At 47.0% G+C, this 18,137-nt stretch overlaps 1 protein-coding gene across 2 annotated transcripts; it reads right to left on the bottom strand.

Moving 5' to 3' along the window:
• Window positions 1-290: 290 nt before the first annotated feature.
• Window positions 291-17,799, bottom strand: LOC121537695 (TBC1 domain family member 22B). Of its 2 annotated transcripts, XM_041845294.2 has the most exons (13): window positions 17,534-17,799; window positions 14,861-14,917; window positions 13,558-13,910; window positions 13,204-13,371; window positions 5,421-5,491; window positions 3,031-3,159; window positions 2,737-2,802; window positions 2,285-2,399; window positions 1,482-1,588; window positions 1,267-1,342; window positions 973-1,100; window positions 756-851; window positions 291-491 (listed from the first exon to the last, which is right to left on the bottom strand). In XM_041845294.2, exons 1-13 carry the CDS (start codon window positions 17,587-17,589, stop codon window positions 363-365), a joined length of 1,551 nt encoding a protein of 516 aa, XP_041701228.2. In that variant the 5' UTR covers window positions 17,590-17,799; the 3' UTR covers window positions 291-362. The 2 variants fall into 2 exon arrangements, with proteins under 2 accessions (XP_041701228.2, XP_041701229.2); XM_041845295.2 differs by lacking the exon at window positions 14,861-14,917.
• Between the last annotated feature and the right edge of the window lie 338 nt (window positions 17,800-18,137).

The following is an 18,137-nucleotide window of genomic DNA, read 5'->3' on the forward strand; positions in this document are numbered from 1 at the left end:
TGGGGCCTTTCAGAACAGGTGTATATATATACTGAGATCATGTGACATACTGAGATTGCACACAGGTGGACTTTATTTAACTAATTATGTGACTTCTGAAGGTAATTGGTTGCACCAGATCTTATTTAGGGGCTTCATAGCAAAGAGTGAATACATATACACGCACCACTTTTCCGTTATTTATTTTTTAGAATTTTTTGAAACAAGTTATTTTTTTCATTTCACTTCACCAATTTGGACTATTTAGTGTATGTCCATTACATGAAATCCAAATAAAAATAAATTTAAATTACAGGTTGTAATGCAACAAAATAGGAAAAACGCCAAGGGGGATGAATACTTTTGCAAGGCACTGTAGAGGCCTATCTCTTGTAGTGATTGGGCGCGTCAGCGAACATATACTTGAGTCTGTATGCTTCAGCCAGGAGAAGGCCTACTTCCTCGTTCCCCCAGTGGATTGTGGGAAGGTTCTGGAGTAACATGAGAAGACCCTGGAAAGGCAGAGACACATTTTATGACATAAGCACCATTTTGGAACTGGATGGAAGGAAGTGTGTGAATAATCCCTGGTGGGCCTCACGGTCACCATCTGCAAAGTGTCATGAACACTGAAATATGCAGATTTGTTTTTTAATGAGAGCTTTTCACTGGAGGGTCTGTCAGGCCATACAAAAAAGGTAATATGTTTTCAAATACCCTCATCAACAGATTACTGTACACTCAAACAGTTCAACAGTGGACAGAATTAATGGTACCTGAAAATCGACCATGGAGAGGATCTCTTTGCGCCACTCGATCAGGAAAGCAGCACAGACGTACAGGTGGAAGTGGGAGAAGCCCTCTTGCTCAGCCTGCAGGGATACATGACAGGTGAGCATGTGAAGAACACAAACACATCATCTCTAAATCACACAAACATTCAGATCTAAACACAAAGGTTTTAATGCAAATGTCTATGCGTTTGTGTGTGACCTGATAGGTGTCCCAGAGGCGGATGGTGCAGCGTAGAGGCAGTTCTCTCATCAGCAGGTTGTTCATCCAGCGGAAAGCAAACTGCAGGTACTCCACCTCATACCTCTTAAAGTAGTTGTGTATGTCCTCTGAGAGAAAAGGACGCAGCCACACAGTGAGTAGAGAAAAGACAAGAGAGATGAAAACTGACCCTGAGGCCATCTGAAATAATGGAAACTGGATATCTATTTTCATATAAATTGAAAAGGTGTCTTGCCTCAGATACTGTAACAACATGAGGAGATCATATCTCACCATCGATTCTGCTGACCAATTCTTCCAAAGCTTTCACTTTGTTCTGAATCCCTGGCTGAGCAAAGGTGTAGTTGTCCTGCACAGATGCACCACAATAATATCAACAACACATCATGAGGAGGATTTCATTTGTGATTGTAGGGGGGGCTGCTGGAGACAAGAGTGTCGGAAATAAATACCATAGGCGCAGATGGAGAAAATAACTGAATAACAACCTGTATTCCATCCAGCAGCTTGGTCATGCACCAGAAGCTGTCTGCCTCAATGTTCCTCTGGGTGTCAAGAGGAAGGGACGCTACGTCAAAATTCTCCACATCCTCCTCTGTGGAGACACACCCAAAATATCACAGTCAGCAACAAATACCTGTACATCCAGCTCACTCAGGGAAGCACGGTTTGCAATGCTGACAAATAACCACACAGACAAAACGAATGCATGTAACTGCCAAAATAAAGGACACACCAACATAGTGTCTTAATAGGGCGTTGGGCCACCAAAAGCCAGAACAGCTTCAATGCGCCATAGCAGAGATTTTACAAGTGTCTGAAATTCTATTGGAGGGATACAACACCATTCTTCCATGAGAAATTCCATAATTTGGTGTTTTGTTGATGGTGGTGGAAAATGCTGTATCAGGCGCCGCTCCAGAATCTCCCATAAGTGTTCATTTGGGTTGAGATCTGGTGACTGAGACACGCACACACGCCCTTTGAACCCCCTATGCTTCTAGCCATGGTAACCAAAATAATGGGCAACTGGGCATTTCTATACATGACCCTAAGCATGATGGGATGTTAATTGCTTAATTAACTCAGGAACCACACCTGTGTGGAAGCACCTGCTTTCAATATACTTTGTATCCCTCATTTACTCAAGTGTTTCCTTTATTAATCCTTCTGAATGTAATATACGACAAGATTATTGGACACCCTGTCAGTGGATTCAGAGGCCATTTTCATTTCATATGGAAAAGCCTCGTCTGGTTCCTGCAGATCTATGACACATCATCCAACCTACCAACAAATTCGGAAAGGAATACCACAAAGAATGGAGTGACCAAGTCGTTGATTCCCTGGACGTAGCCACTGGCTGGATGGCGGATAGCCCAGATGAAGAGGATCCGCTCAAACACCTGATGAACACAAGGCACAGACAGGCCAGGATACAGTCCAAAGTGATATTACATGTCTACACTCTTAGAAATAAAGGTGCTATCTAGACCCTAAAAGGGTTATTCAGCTGTCCCCATAGGAGAACCCTTTGAAGAACCCTTTTGGGTTCCATGTAGAACCCATTCCACAGAGGGTTCTACATGGAACCCAAAAGGGTTTTCCAATGGGGACAGCTGAATAACCCTTTTGCAACCCTTTTTTCAAAGAGTGTATTAGAAAACCCATCTCCAGAAGATTTTTTTTATGTTGACTAACCAAGCCATGCAAATAGTATGAAGAGCTGAGAGAGAAGCTCACCTCTTGCACCGTGGGCTGCTGGAAAAGTGGAATTAGCGGGTTTGTCCTCGGAATATCAATGTGGATCTGTGGAAACAAAGCATGTTCTACTTAAACACTGACTCACTACAGTAGGCATATGCTACTTAAACACTGACTCACTAGAGTAGGCATATGCTACTTAAACACTGACTCACTAGAGTAGGCATATGCTACTTAAACACTGACTCACTAGAGTAGGCATATGCTACTTAAACATTGACTCACTACAGTAGGTGGCATTGGTAGTTTAGGATTTGGTGATTCATGTATTACCTGTCTATATGTGTCTTTGTAAGTCTCGTCTGTCCTGGAGTGGTAATACTGTTCAATGAAGCCAAAGTACTCATCTCTCTTCCTCTTCAGCACCAGGTCTCTGCGCTCCATGTTGGCTGGGAGGTAACCCTGCCATGACAGAGAGGACGACAATGAAAGCGAAGAAAACATGTTGTTTATTAAACAAGAGGATATACTCTTGAAGATGTGAACAGTACCGGAACAGGAAGTGCGATAAGAGAATTTTGAACATATCGCGACAAATACCAAGAGCAATGTGTGTGCAGTTGTCACATACGGTGACAATTTGGGAAATTATATTTATACGACTACAATTGCTCAGAGAAAGAGATTTTGTTTAACAAGTAATAATAAAATAAAAACATCTAAAGAAAAATAGGGGTCAAACCCACCCCAATATATCGTCATACTCCTTGTGTGTGATCTCCAGTTTAGCCAAAGGTCATCATGGTACTTACAGAGAAGAAGTCCAAGGTCATCATGGTACTTACAGAGAAGAAGTCCAAGGTCATCATGGTACAGTGGCTTATGAAAGTATTCACCCCCCTTGGCATTTTTCCTATTTTGTTGCCTTACAACCTGGAATTAAAATTGATTTGGGGGGGGGTTGTATCATTTGATTTACACAACATGCCTACTACTTTGAAGATGCAAAATGTTTTTTATTGTGAAACAAACAAGAAATAAGAAAAAAAAACTGAACTTGAGCGTGCATAACTATTCACCCCCCCAAAGTCAATACTTTGTAGAGCCACCTTTTGCAGCAATTACAGCTGCAAGTCTCTTGGGGTATGTCTCTATAAGCTTGGCACATCTAGCCACTGGGATGTTTGCCCATTCTTCAAGGCAAAACTGCTCCAGCTCCTTCAAGTTGTATGGGTTCCGCTGGTGTACAGCAATCTTTAAGTCATCCCACAGATTCTCAATTGGATTGAGGTCTGGACTTTGACTAGGCCATTCCAAGACATTTAAATGTTTCCCCTTAAACCACTCGAGTGTTGCTTTAGCAGTATGCTTAGGGTCATTGTCCTGCTGGAAGGTGAACCTGCGTCCCAGTCTCAAATCTCTGGAAGACTGAAACAGGTTTCCCTCAAGAATTTCCCTGTATTTAGCGCCATCCATCATTCCTTCAATTCTGACCAGTTCACCCAGTCCCAGCCGATGAAAAACATCCCCACAGCATGATGCTGCCACCACCATGCTTCACTGTGGGGATGGTGTTCTCGGGGTGATGAGAGGTGTTGGGTTTGCGCCAGACATTGTGTTTTCCTTGATGGCCAAAAAGCTCAATTTGAGTCTCATCTGACCAGAGTACCTCCTTCCATATGTTTGGGGAGTCTCCCACATGCCTTTTGGCGAACACCAAACGTGTTTGCTTCTTTTTTTCTTTAAGCAATGGCTTTTTTCTGGCCACTCTTCCGTAAAGCACATCTCTGTGGAGTGTACGGCTTAAAGTGGTCCTATGGACAGATACTCCAATCTCCGCTGTGGAGCTTTGTAGCTCCTTCAAGGTTATCTTTGGTCTCTTTGTTGCCTTTCGGATTAATGCCCTCCTTGCCTGGTCCGTGAGTTTTGGTGGGCGGCCCTCTCTTGGCAGGTTTGTGCCATATTCTTTCAATTTTTTAATAATGGATTTAATGGTGCTCCGTGGGATGTTCAAAGTTTCTGATATTTTTTTATAACCCAACCCTGATCTGTACTTCTCCACAACTTTGTCCCTGACCTGTTTGGAGAGCTCCTTGGTCTTCATGGTGTCGCTTGCTTGGTGGTGCCCCTTGCTTAGTGGTGTTGCAGACTCTGGGGCCTTTCAGAACAGGTGTATATATACTGAGATCATGTGACACTTAGATTGCACACAGGTGGACTTTATTTAACTAATTATGTGACTTCTGAAGGTAATTGGCTGCACCAGATCTTATTTAGGGGCTTCATAGCAAAGGGGGTGAATACATATGCACGCACCACTTTTCCATTTGTAATGCAACAAAATAGGAAAAACGCCAAGGGGGATGAATACTTTTGCAAGGCACTGTACTTACAGAGAGGAAGTCCAAGGTCATCATGGTACTTACAGAGAGGGAGTCCAAGGTCATCATGGTACTTACAGAGAGGAAGTCCAAGGTCATCATGGTACTTACAGAGAGGAAGTCCAAGGTCATCATGGTACTTACAGAGAGGGAGTCCAAGGTCATCATGGTACTTACAGAGAGGAAGTCCAAGGTCATCATGGTACTTACAGAGAGGAAGTCCAAGGTCATCATGGTACTTACAGAGAGGAAGTCCAAGGTCATCATGGTACTTACAGAGAGGAAGTCCAAGGTCATCATGGTACTTACAGAGAGGAAGTCCAAGGTCATCATGGTACTTACTGAGAGGAGCCTCCATGTGATGGGTCGCACTTCTCGTGGAATGCCTGACCAGCTGTGCTTCCGGAGCTCCTCTGTGGATCCCAAGGCCCAGGAGATAGAATGACAATACATACATTGTAAATAATATAATGAGAATACATACATTGTAAATAATATAATGAGAATACATACATTGTAAATAATATAATGACAATACATACATTGTAAATAATATAATGAGAATACATACATTGTAAATAATATAATGAGAATACATACATTGTAAATAATATAATGACAATACATACATTGTAAATAATATAATGACAATACATACATTGTAAATAATATAATGAGAATATATACATTATAAATAATATAATGAGAATACATACAATGTAAACACAACATTGGCCTTCTGTCATGAGCACTCTCTCTCCCTGGTAGCAACATTAATTGCATTCAATTATCTTCCACTCTGCTCACCTCCCTCTCTCTACTCAGCCTAACTAGCTCCACCTGCCCTGCTCTGCTCTTGTTACCTGGCCAGCTGCACTGCATTTCCCACTCACCATCCTCACCTTGCCTCACTCTGTTCTAATTACTCTGCCAGCTGAACTGCATTTCCCCACTACCTCTCCCAGTATATCAAGCCCTGTTTTTCAGCCAAGCCCTGTCAGATCGTCTTCAAACCCGGACCCGTAACCTGCCTGTCTGCGCTCTGACTCCTGTTTGTGATACCGATCCTTTCTTGACTGCCTCCTTGTTCTACTGCCCCGTCTATCCCAACCTGCCTTCTGGACCTCGACTACTCTCCGATCTTCAGCCCCTCCGGTAACTCGTTTCTGCCTTCTGTCTCTCACCACGATATTTGCCCAGCCCTGATCTGTACTTCTGCCTGCCATTCATATTGCTGTTGTGTGTGTGTGTTCCCCCAGGTCTCCGACCACCAGATGAGCGTGCCCAGACGTTTCACCACCCTCAGCCCGATACGCCGCTCCATCACTGGGGAACACACACACTAAGCACTTGGACTGGACACCCCCGGACATTTGGTGACCCCCGGAGCACAGGTACCCACAGGAGGACCCTGAAAGACCCCTGACACCCCTGGGACTCCTCTTCCCGCCTGTAACCTTGAATAAAGAACTCTGAATTTGAACTTGCGCTCTTGGGTCCTCTTCTGTTCGTGACAGAACGATCTGACCATCATGGACCCAGCGCACTCCCCTGACCACGATGGAGGAAGAGCCAGAGAGGACTGCCCTACAGCGACTGGAACGCTCTGAGGGAGACATAAATCGGATGGCTGGCGACATCGCTTCCCTTCTCCAGCTATTCAACCAGCAGCAACAACAGTTCCAACTGCAGCAACAACAGCTAGCCCAAGCCCTGCAACTACTCTCAAGCCCGGCTACTCCCCCTGCACCCCCCTGGTCCTTTTGTTCCTGTACCACCGATACTCCTTCATCCCTCCGCTGGAGGTCCCAATGCTGCAGGCCCGGCAGTGCTGCCACCAGATCCCCACGCTCCTGAACCAAGGATTGGGAACCCGGAACGTTTTGATGGCAACCAGAAGCAAGTAAGACCATTCTTGAGCAGCTGCCGAATCCAGTTTGCACTACAGCCCAGGACTTTCTCAACAGAGGGAGCCAAGGTGGGGTATGTCATCACACATCTCACCGGTCGAGCTCGGTTGTGGGGAACGGCGGAATTCGACCGGCAAACCCCAGCCTGTGCCTCCTTCAGTGCCTTTGAGGAGGAGATGTTAAAGGTCTTTGACCTAGGCTCGCCAACAGCCGAAGCGTCACAAGCTCTGCTCACCATCCGTCAGGGCAATCGGACAGTGGCAGACTTCTCCATTGACTTTCGTACCCTGGCCAGTCAAAGCTCGTTTAACCCAGAGGCACTGGTGCAAGCCTTCCTCCATAGCCTGGCGGACTATATCAAGGACGAGCTTGTTTCCCATGACCCGCCCTCAACGCTTGATGCCGCCATTGACCTTGCCGTTCGCATTGACCGCCGTATACAGACCCGGAGGAGGGAGAAGGGCCGTCTCAGTCAACCTGCCATCCGTACTCGGGTCGATACCGCTTCTGTCCAGCCCCTGCCTGTCAAGTCCCATAGCCAACTCAATCAGCCTGAGCCCATGGAGATTGGCCGTGCCTCTCTGACTCCCGAGGAGCGTCGGGCGCCGTCTAAGCTCCAACCTTTGCCTCTACTGTGGTGGCGAGAATCACCGTGTCGCTACTTGTCCGGCAAAAGCCGCAGCTCACCAGGTGTAGGGGAGATCCGGGTGAGCTCAACAAGCCTTCAGTCTCCCTCCATCCGAAAGACCTTGCTTCATCTCCGCCTTCAGCTTTCTGACAAGACTCATACATTGGCCGCCCTTGTGGATTCCGGAGCCGAAGCAAACATCATGGACCCTGAGCTTGCACAGCAACTGGGCGTGAACCATCATCAACTGACACAACCCATTCCTGCACGAGCCCTGGATGGGCATCATCTTGGCACTGTCACTCATATCTCCGCCCCTGTGACAATCCTGCTGTCAGGAAACCACCAGGAGTCCATCCAGTTTCACCTCCTACACTCACCTGGCCAACCACTCATTCTTGGATACCCGTGGCTCCGTCAGCACAACCCCCACATCGACTGGGAGACAGGAACAGTCCGTGAGTGGGGAAGGAGTTGTCACCAGACCTGTTTAAGGGGGGCCACCCTGCCCGTTCACCGGGAAGGATCTAGCGCTACCTCCGACATATCCAATGTTCCGGCCTGTTACCACAGCCTGAAAGAGGTGTTCAACAAATCCAAGGCGACATCTCTACCCCCACACAGACCCTATGACTGCGCGATTGATCTCCTGCCTGGCACAGCACCTCCCAAGGGTCGTCTGTATTCACTGTCAGCCCCGGAAAGAAAGGCCATGGAGGACTACATTAATGACTCTCTTGCCTCCGGGGATAATTAGACCGTCGTCTTCCCCGCAGGAGCGGGATTCTTCTTTGTCGGCAAGAAGGACGGTTCTCTTCGTCCATGCATAGATTACCGGGGTCTGAACGACATCACGGTTAAGAATCGCTACCCACTGCCCTTACTTTCGTCTGCCTTCGAACTGCTGCAGGGAGCCACTGTATTCACTAAGCTGGACCTTCGCAATGCCTACCATCTGGTGCGGATGAGGGAGGGAGACGAATGGAAGACAGCGTTCAACACACCAACCGGCCACTATGAATATCTCGTCATGCCCTTCGGCCTCACCAATGCCCCAGCAGTTTTTCAAGCCCTAGTGAATGATATCCTCAGGGACATGCTAAATACGTTCGTATTTGTGTACCTTGACGATATTTTAATATTCTCAAAGACTCTGTCAGAACACACGCACCACGTCCGGTTGGTCCTGCGCCGCCTGCTGGAGAACTCTCTTTTCGTGAAGGCAGAGAAGTGCGAGTTCCATGCCAAGACCGTTTCATTCCTGGGGTATGTGGTGACCGAGGGCAGCATTCAGATGGATCTCACGAAGGTGTCGGCTGTCACTTCCTGGCCAGTTCCTGAGTCTCGGAAGAAGTTGCAACAGTTCCTGGGCTTTGCCAACTTTTATAGGAGATTCATCAGAAACTATAGCACAGTGGCTGCACCCCTCACGGCGCTAACCAGCACTAAACAACCGTACCAATGGACATCAGCTGCTGATAAGGCCTTCAATATCCTCAAGACATGTTTCACTTCTGCTCCCATCCTCCAGATGCCAGATGCAGCAAGGCAGTTTGTGGTGGAGGTAGATGCTTCGGACGTGGGAGTGGGTGCAGTGCTTTCTCAAAGAGCAGCTGAGGATGGCAAGATGCACCCCTGTGCCTTCTACTCCCGTCGGCTAACCCCTGCCGAATGCAACTACGACATTGGGAACCGCGAGCTGTTGGCTGTCAAGCTCGCCCTTGAAGAATGGCGGCACTGGTTAGAGGGGTCAAAGGAACCATTCGTAGTGTGGACAGACCACAAGAACCTGGAGTATATCCAAACAGCCAGGAGGCTGAACTCCCGTCAACAGCGGTGGTCTCTGTTCTTTACGCGCTTCAATTTCACGCTCTCCTACCGCCCGGGATCTCGCAACATCAAACCTGATGCTCTTTCCCGGATGTTTCAGAAGGACGAGACCACCGCCATGACAGCTCCCATTCTTCCCAGCCACTTGGTCGTAGCGGCCCTCACCTGGGAGATCGAGAAGCAGGTCATGGAGGCTCTTCGGGACCAGCCAGGTCCAAGCACCAGCGCCCCCAACCGTCTGTTTGTTCCAGCAAATCTCAGGTCACCTGTGATTCAGTGGGGGCACGAATCCCGTCTGGCCTGTCATCCCGGCATCACTCGCACCCTTCATCTGGTCCGCCAGCGGTTCTGGTGGCGGGGGATGAGACGGGATGTCCGAGAATTCATCCGAGCTTGTCCCACTTGTAACCGAAACAAGACTCCCAACCAGCCTCCTGCTGGGTTACTGCAACCCCTACTCATACCCAAGAGGCCCTGGTCCCACGTTTCACTGGACTTTGTTACGGGCCTTCCGCCCTCTGACGGACACACAGTCATCCTTACCATTGTTGACCGCTTTAGTAAGATGACCCACTTCGTGCCCCTTCCCAAACTACCCTCTGCTAAAGAGACCTCCCAGGTGGTCCTGGAACATGTGTTTCGTATCCATGGCCTACCCCAGGATATAGTGTCAGACCGGGGCCCGCAATTCTCAGCAACCTTTTGGAAGGAGTTCTGTCATCTCCTTGGGGCCACCGCCAGCCTATCGTCTGGATTCCACCCGCAGTCAAACGGCCAGACTGAACGCATGAACCAGGAGCTGGAGAAGGCACTGAGGTGTGTGGCTTCCCAAAATCCCCGGGCCTGGGCTCAACACCTGCTCTGGGTGGAATATGCCCATAATTCACTCACCAGTTCCTCCACCGGGCTCTCCCCCTTTCAGTGTGTCTACGGGTATCAACCTCCACTGTTTGCCAGCCAGGAGGCGGATGCCACCTGTCCGTCTGCTCTTGCGTATGCCCGCCGCTGCCGCCGCACTTGGGCCCAGGCTCGCACTGTGCTCCTGAAGTCTGGAACCAGCTACGCCGTCGGTGCCAACCGACGGAGGACCCCAGCACCTACTTACCGGGTTGGTCAGAAGGTCTGGCTGTCTGCCCGGGATCTGCCGCTGCGGGTTGTATCACGAAAGCTGGCCCCTCGCTTCATTGGTCCTTTTCCTGTGCAGAAAGTCATCAGTCCAACGGCGGTCCGACTTCAGTTGCCCGCTTCCATGCGGGTCCACCCCACCTTCCACGTCTCCAAGGTCAAGCCGGTCCATGAAAGTCCCCTGGTCCCTGCAGCTCCGGCGCCACCTCCTCCGCGCCTCGTAGATGGCGGTCCTGTCTTCACCGTCCGGCGGCTGCTCCGCTCTAGGCGAAGGGGTAGGGGTCTCCAGTACCTCGTTGATTGGGAGGGATATGGTCCAGAGGAGAGGACCTGGATCCCGGCCAGGAGGATAGTGGACCGGACCCTTATCACTGACTTCCACCGACTACATCCTGATCAGCCTGCAATCCGTAGGGGCCGTCCAAGAGGGGTTCCTAGCCGTCCGGCCCGCCCTGCTCCTGTCTCAGTGCCTGTCCTGTCTCCCGACCGTGACCCTCCAGCTCCTTCTGAGGATGAGGAGATTCACTCGGACCGCTCGGAGGAGTTCTGACCCGCCGCCTGCTCCCCTCCACCCTCCCGGCATGATGTTGTTCTTGGGACTTCTGGGGCCGTCCCTTGGAGGGGGGTCCTGTCATGAGCACTCTCTCTCCCTGGTAGCAACATTAATTGCATTCAATTATCTTCCACTCTGCTCACCTCCCTCTCTCTACTCAGCCTAACTAGCTCCACCTGCCCTGCTCTGCTCTTGTTACCTGGCCAGCTGCACTGCATTTCCCACTCACCATCCTCACCTTGCCTCACTCTGTTCTAATTACTCTGCCAGCTGAACTGCATTTCCCCACTACCTCTCCCAGTATATCAAGCCCTGTTTTTCAGCCAAGCCCTGTCAGATCGTCTTCAAACCCGGACCCGTAACCTGCCTGTCTGCGCTCTGACTCCTGTTTGTGATACCGATCCTTTCTTGACTGCCTCCTTGTTCTACTGCCCCGTCTATCCCAACCTGCCTTCTGGACCTCGACTACTCTCCGATCTTCAGCCCCTCCGGTAACTCGTTTCTGCCTTCTGTCTCTCACCACGATATTTGCCCAGCCCTGATCTGTACTTCTGCCTGCCATTCATATTGCTGTTGTGTGTGTGTGTTCCCCCAGGTCTCCGACCACCAGATGAGCGTGCCCAGACGTTTCACCACCCTCAGCCCGATACGCCGCTCCATCACTGGGGAACACACACACTAAGCACTTGGACTGGACACCCCCGGACATTTGGTGACCCCCGGAGCACAGGTACCCACAGGAGGACCCTGAAAGACCCCTGACACCCCTGGGACTCCTCTTCCCGCCTGTAACCTTGAATAAAGAACTCTGAATTTGAACTTGCGCTCTTGGGTCCTCTTCTGTTCGTGACACCTTCTTGTGATAGCTACTTCAATCTACACTGAACAAAAATATAAACGCAACATTAAACAAATTTCAAAGATTTTACTGAGTTACAGTTCATATAAGGAAATCAGTCAATTGAAATAAATTCATTAGGCCCTAATCTATGGATTTCACATGACTGGAAATACAGATATGCATCTGTTGGTCAAAGATACCTTAACAAAAAGGTAGGGGTGTGGATCAGAAAACCAGTCCGTATCTGGTGTGACCACCATTTGCCTCATGCAGAGCAGCACATCTCCTTTGCATAGAGTTGATCAGGCTGTTGATTTTGGCCTGTGGAATGTTTTCCCACTCCTCTTCAATGTGCAAAGTTGCTGGATATTGGCGGGAACTGGAACATGCTGTCAATACACGTCGATCCATATCATCCCAAACATGCTCAATGGGTGAGTCTGGTGAGTATGCAGGCCATGGAAGAACTGGGACATTTTAAGCTTCTAGGAATTGTGTACAGATCCTTGCGACATGGTGCTGTGCATTATCATGCTGAAACATGAGGTTATGGCGGTGGATGAATGGCATGACAATGGGCCTCAGGATCTCGTCACGGTATCTCTGTGCATTCAAATTGCCATTGATAAAATGCAATTGTGTTCATTGTCCATAGCTTATGCCTGTCCATACCATAACCCCACCGCCACCATGGAGCACTCTGTTCACAACGTTGACATCAGCAAACAACTCGCCCACACAACGCCATACACGTGGTCTGTGGTTGTGAGGCCGGCTGGACGTACTGCCAAATTCTCTAAAACGATGTTGGAGGCGGGTTATGGTAGAGAAATGAAAATGTAATTATCTGGCAACAGCTCTGGTGGACATTCCTGCAGTTCAGCATGTCAATTGCACGCTCCCTCAAAACATATGTGACATTGTGTTGTGTGACAAAACTGCACATTTTAGTGTGGCCTTTTATTGTCCCCAGCACAAGGTGCACCTGTGTAATGATCATGCTGTTTAATCAGCTTCTTGATATGCCACACCTATCAGGTGGATGGATTATCTTGACAATGGAGAAATGCTCACTAACAGGGATGTAAACAAATTTGTGCACAACATTTCAGAGAAATAAGCTTTTTGCGTGTATGGAAAATATCTGGGATCTTTTATTTCAGCTCATGAAACATGGGACCAACACTTTACATGTTGCGTTTATATTTTTCTTCAGTAAATATGGTGTTGAGTCTCACCGAGGTCGGTGTTAGGACAGGACAGAAGGTATTTGAATTTGTCCAATCGGCTCTTGTCTCGCACTGTCATGATTGGGGCCCCCGAGGAATTTTGGTCAGAGATTCTGGCGACTAACGGGATGATGGGGCGAACTGGGAGAGACTGTTGCTTCTGCAGAGTTGAGCGCACTGTGGAGGAAGAGAGTGCGAGGAGGATCATGGGAATTGCTGAGTGACAAGTCATAGAGAGCAGATTATCAATAATAATCAAGGCAGTTTTGAGTTGATAATGGAGCAATATCTTTAATTGATATTAACACTAAACGCAAATACATGTTCTCTACCCCTGACTTTAGTGGCCAGTGTCCACATTACCTGTATTGGTGTTGAGCAGGGCCTCACTGCTGGACTTCACCACCACTCTGCCATTGATCTGTCCACAGTCTGTGGCCTTCTCATGCTGAAGACGGACCTCTGCTGTTGGGGGAGCCAGCCGGTCTGCAAGCCCCGGCCCTGTTTCTGACTCAGTGGTGGTGTTAATGGGTTGTTGTACCTGGTGCGTGGAGTGCAGGGTGGGCGGGAGAGATAAGGGATGGATTGGAGCTGAGAAGTCCTCATCCTCCTCATCATCAATGTCCCAGGCATCGTTGGTGCTACGGGCAAACTCGTGGAAACTAGACGCCTTTTTGGACTTGAGATTATTTGCCTTTGGCGTGTCTTTAGGAAACCTGCAGAGAAAAAATGAAAACGTTTAATCTACGTGCCACAAAGAAGAAACCACTGAGCAGCTAAAGCTCTCTCATGGTAAAGACAATATGATACATTGACAACATACACTGAGTGTACAAAACATTAAGAACACCTTCCTAATGTTGAGTTGCACCCTCTTTTGCCCTCAGAACAGTTTCAATTTGTCGGGGCGTGGACTCTACAAGGTGTCGAAAGCGTTCCACAGGGATGCTGGCCCATGATGACTCTGTTTCCCACAGTTGTGTCAAGTTGGCTGGATATCCTTTGGGTGGTGGACCATCCTTGAAGCGTTGCAGTTCTTGACACAAACCGGTGCGCCTGGCACCTACTACCATACCCCGTTCAAAGGCTCTTAAATATTTTATCTTACCCAGTCACCCTCTGAATGGCACACATACATCTTGAACATGTCTCCTCCCCTTCATCTACACTGAAGTGGATTTAACAAGTGACATCAATAAGGGATCATAGCTTTCACCTGGATTCACCTGGTCAGTCTATGTCACGGAAAGAGCAGGTGTTCATAATGTTTTGTATACTCAGTGTATAATATAAAAAGGAACCGCTGAACAAAAGGCATAAAAAGGTCAATAAAAAAATAGTCTAAAAAGAAGATCAATGTAATAACATGGAACAATCAAACCAACAATACCATCCACATTGATGGAAGCTACAATCTATCTGCAATATTAAAGCAGATCTACCCCCTTAAAAAAAAAAAATCTAAAGAAATAAAAAAAATACCATCCACACTTGTTCAAGTGCTTGGCAATATAGACGAGACACAAACATCAACAATCTAAAGTAAGCATGCGAAAAATCTATGTTGAATCAATTAAAATAAAGGGTGAAATCAAAACATCTGCTGAATGACACATATTATAAATCCCTGTGGGTTCCATGCAGACCAGCTACGCAGAGCACTTACGTGCGGTGTATTCTGGGGTCAAGTGGAGGATGCTGCGCTCCATAAACTGGCTGTATACTGTAGAAGACAAAGAGCAGTAGCCTACCTGTACGTCACTGGGAGCATGTGGGCCCATTGAGGCCTCTTTTCATGTTTCATTGACAATTGTCGGCCATTATAGTGGACTCATTATGAAAGCATAGACTTCCCAGAGCAGCCATAACGGTCAGACTGAGGACTTCTTAGATACGCTCCTAAAATAGTCATAAAAATGATATGTTTTGGTGTTGGGTAAGGGTTGTTACAACAGGTGTAGACCTTATTGTGAAATGCTTACTTACAAGCCTTTAACCAACAATGCAGTTCAAGAAATAGAGTTATGAAAATATTTACTAAATAAACTGAAGTAAAAAATAAGATAAAAAGTAACACAATAAAATAACAATAACGAGGCTATATACAGGGGGTACCGGTACCGAGCCAATGTGCGGGGGTGTACAGGTTAGTCGAGGTAATTTGTACATGCAGGTAGGGGTAAAGTGACTATGCATAGATAGATAATAAAACAGTCACTCTTACTTAATCAGCAGCTTTCTCAACACAATGAAGCAGATGATCAAGTGATTGCTGACTGGAACAGTAGGCGTATACTGTAGCTTTAAGAGATTATGTGAACAGCTTGCCAGGGCGAGTGACAGTCTTACTGCCACCCCATGGAGAGAGTATCCTGTTCAGCGGATGCTAGCATGTTGAGCACTCACCACCAAATCTGATGATGCTACAAGAGCTGTGACCTGCAACACAGTCCAAAGGCGCCTGCGTGTCTGTCTCCCTTTGTGTTTCTGACGTGAACCAAGCTCGGTGGAGGGGGAAATAGCCTAATGTTATCTGGACTATGTTGGGTCTTTGACACAATAGTATCTCATGTTGTAGTAAAATGGCTCATCAGATGGGTCTTTCAGGGATATTTGTAGGAGCTTAACTTTACCTGGTAACCTTTTAGTAGAACGTATTTCTTTACAGACTGTAATATGGACAATGGCAATACCCTATCATGTCTGGATGGTATCTCATAATGGCTTATTACGTAACTTGTTCTGTCAGGATTGGGAACAGTGTTATTTCCTTACAAAGGCAACTCCCACTCCTTAGAGACTACTCGCATTACCTTGGCACCCACCACACCCTGCCTCTGCCTGGCCTGGAGCCTCAACAGACACAGGCAGCCTGGCAGGAAAACAACCATTAAACTGCCTGGGCTGATTCGGGCTAGGCCCTGTGTAGCTCAGTTGGTAGAGCATGGCGCTTGCAACGCCAGGGGTTGTGGGTTCGTTTCCCACGGGCGGGAGCCAGTATGAAAAATGTATGCACTCACTAACTGTAAGTCGCTCTGGATAAGAGCGTCTGCTAAAATGACCTAAATGTAAAATGTATTCACAAAGTGTCTCGGAGTGTGTGTGCTGATCTAGGATCAAATCCCCCCCTGTTCATATAATTGTATTCATTGTGATCTAAAAGGCTAAACCAATCCTGGATCAGCACGTTGTGAATATGGGCCTTGGTCATGCATTTAAAATAATAATAATAATAATATGCCATTTAGCAGACGCTTTTATCCAAAGCGACTTACAGTCATGCGTGCATACATTTTTTTTTTTTTTGTGTATGGGTGGCCCCGGGGGATCGAACCCACTACCTTGGCGTTACAAGCGCCGTGCTCTACCAGTTGAGCTACAGAGGACCACATTTCCAATGTGACTGACATCTGCTGCTGAGTGAGTGTTCTCTCATCCCCCATGTGACTGACTCAATTACTGACTTAGGAGGGGCACCAACGCGGAGGATAAACCTGTAACGAGGAATGATTTGTACTTTCCGTTCAACATTATGTATCTAAAATAATGGATAATATTCATTCATAAAACTGTGCATGACAACTAAAATGTAGCCTATTGGGATAGAATAACTGTATCCACTAATTGTTCACAGGAACAGCACAAATGGAAACTCAGGATAAAGCTTTTGATTTTTCAAAAAACATTATGTTTAAATATTTAAACTAGGTTCTTGAGTTTAAAATGAATAAATCAAGATCCTCACTCTAGACCAGAAATGACTGTCAACTCTGATAGCTACAATGTTGCAACCAACTTCCCCTATGATCGTTTCTGAAGAGATACATTGTGAAACGTCATTATGGTCCATAATTAGATAGACACATTGTGTCCATTTTCCCACCGGTAAAGGGTTTCCACAAGATAAACCATACACCAGTCTATTTGTTAATAATCTATTGGGGACGTTTCTGAAGTATTTTCTCAGTCTGCTGTATATGCTACATGTCAACATTCACCCGTTACAGACCACCTGACATGTCTGAACCATAGGTTGTATATATAGGTAACAACATATGGTAGCCAAGACAAAGACATGAAGATGACCTCAGTATGCGCTCTAATAAGTGCTTTGATGCAACAAAGACCACCACGTCCTTATTGTCTAAAGGCTTTATAAACTATATATCAAACAAGGTTAAGCATAAGTATTATTAACCTTTAATGGCACTGTAATTACGCAAAATCAACGACGTTACGCCCACTAAAATACAGAGTTAACTCATTATCAGAATACACAATTCTAATCTTAAGAATCACGAGATTGTTATCATAGAAGAGAGGAAGAACTGAAACCTACCTTCCTGGAACCTTTGCGTTTTTCCTCCAGAAATGTATTCTGTTGTCGGTGGCCATGCTTGGAAGTCCCCTCACACTAACACCGCGCGCAGTTCTACAAACCTACACAGCATTGGAGACTATTTTAACGTTTCGGATTCGATATACTAAACCGGCTTGTATTTTCTGCGACCAACAACAACGTTTTGACGTGTGATAATAATGTTATTTTGTTGCAATTGCCGAGACCGTATAATACAGAACGATGGAGGTCGCCATCTTGGACACATTTACATGGACGTGTGATTGGCGGACGGGTTTAACAGGTGCATAGACACTTACCAATAGAAATACTATAGTGAAAGAGAGTCAACCTTCTCTAAACACGCGTCCTTCATCGCGTGGTGTTACAGGTTTTAACGGCCAACGGTTTAGATGAAGGGGGAAATATAAACATTCGGCTATTATGTTATTATGACTAATGTGTAATAAATAGTAAACTAGCTAGCCTCGGGCCTCCTACACCCCAGGTATCACCTTTACATTTTTGACAACATCGTGTCTGAATCTGTCCGTAGGTCTACGGTCCATTCATACTGTACACTGTTTGAGATTATATAACCTGC

The sequence above is a fragment of the Coregonus clupeaformis genome, chromosome 24 (assembly GCF_020615455.1).
Source record: "Coregonus clupeaformis isolate EN_2021a chromosome 24, ASM2061545v1, whole genome shotgun sequence".
Taxonomy (NCBI): Eukaryota; Metazoa; Chordata; class Actinopteri; order Salmoniformes; family Salmonidae; genus Coregonus; species Coregonus clupeaformis.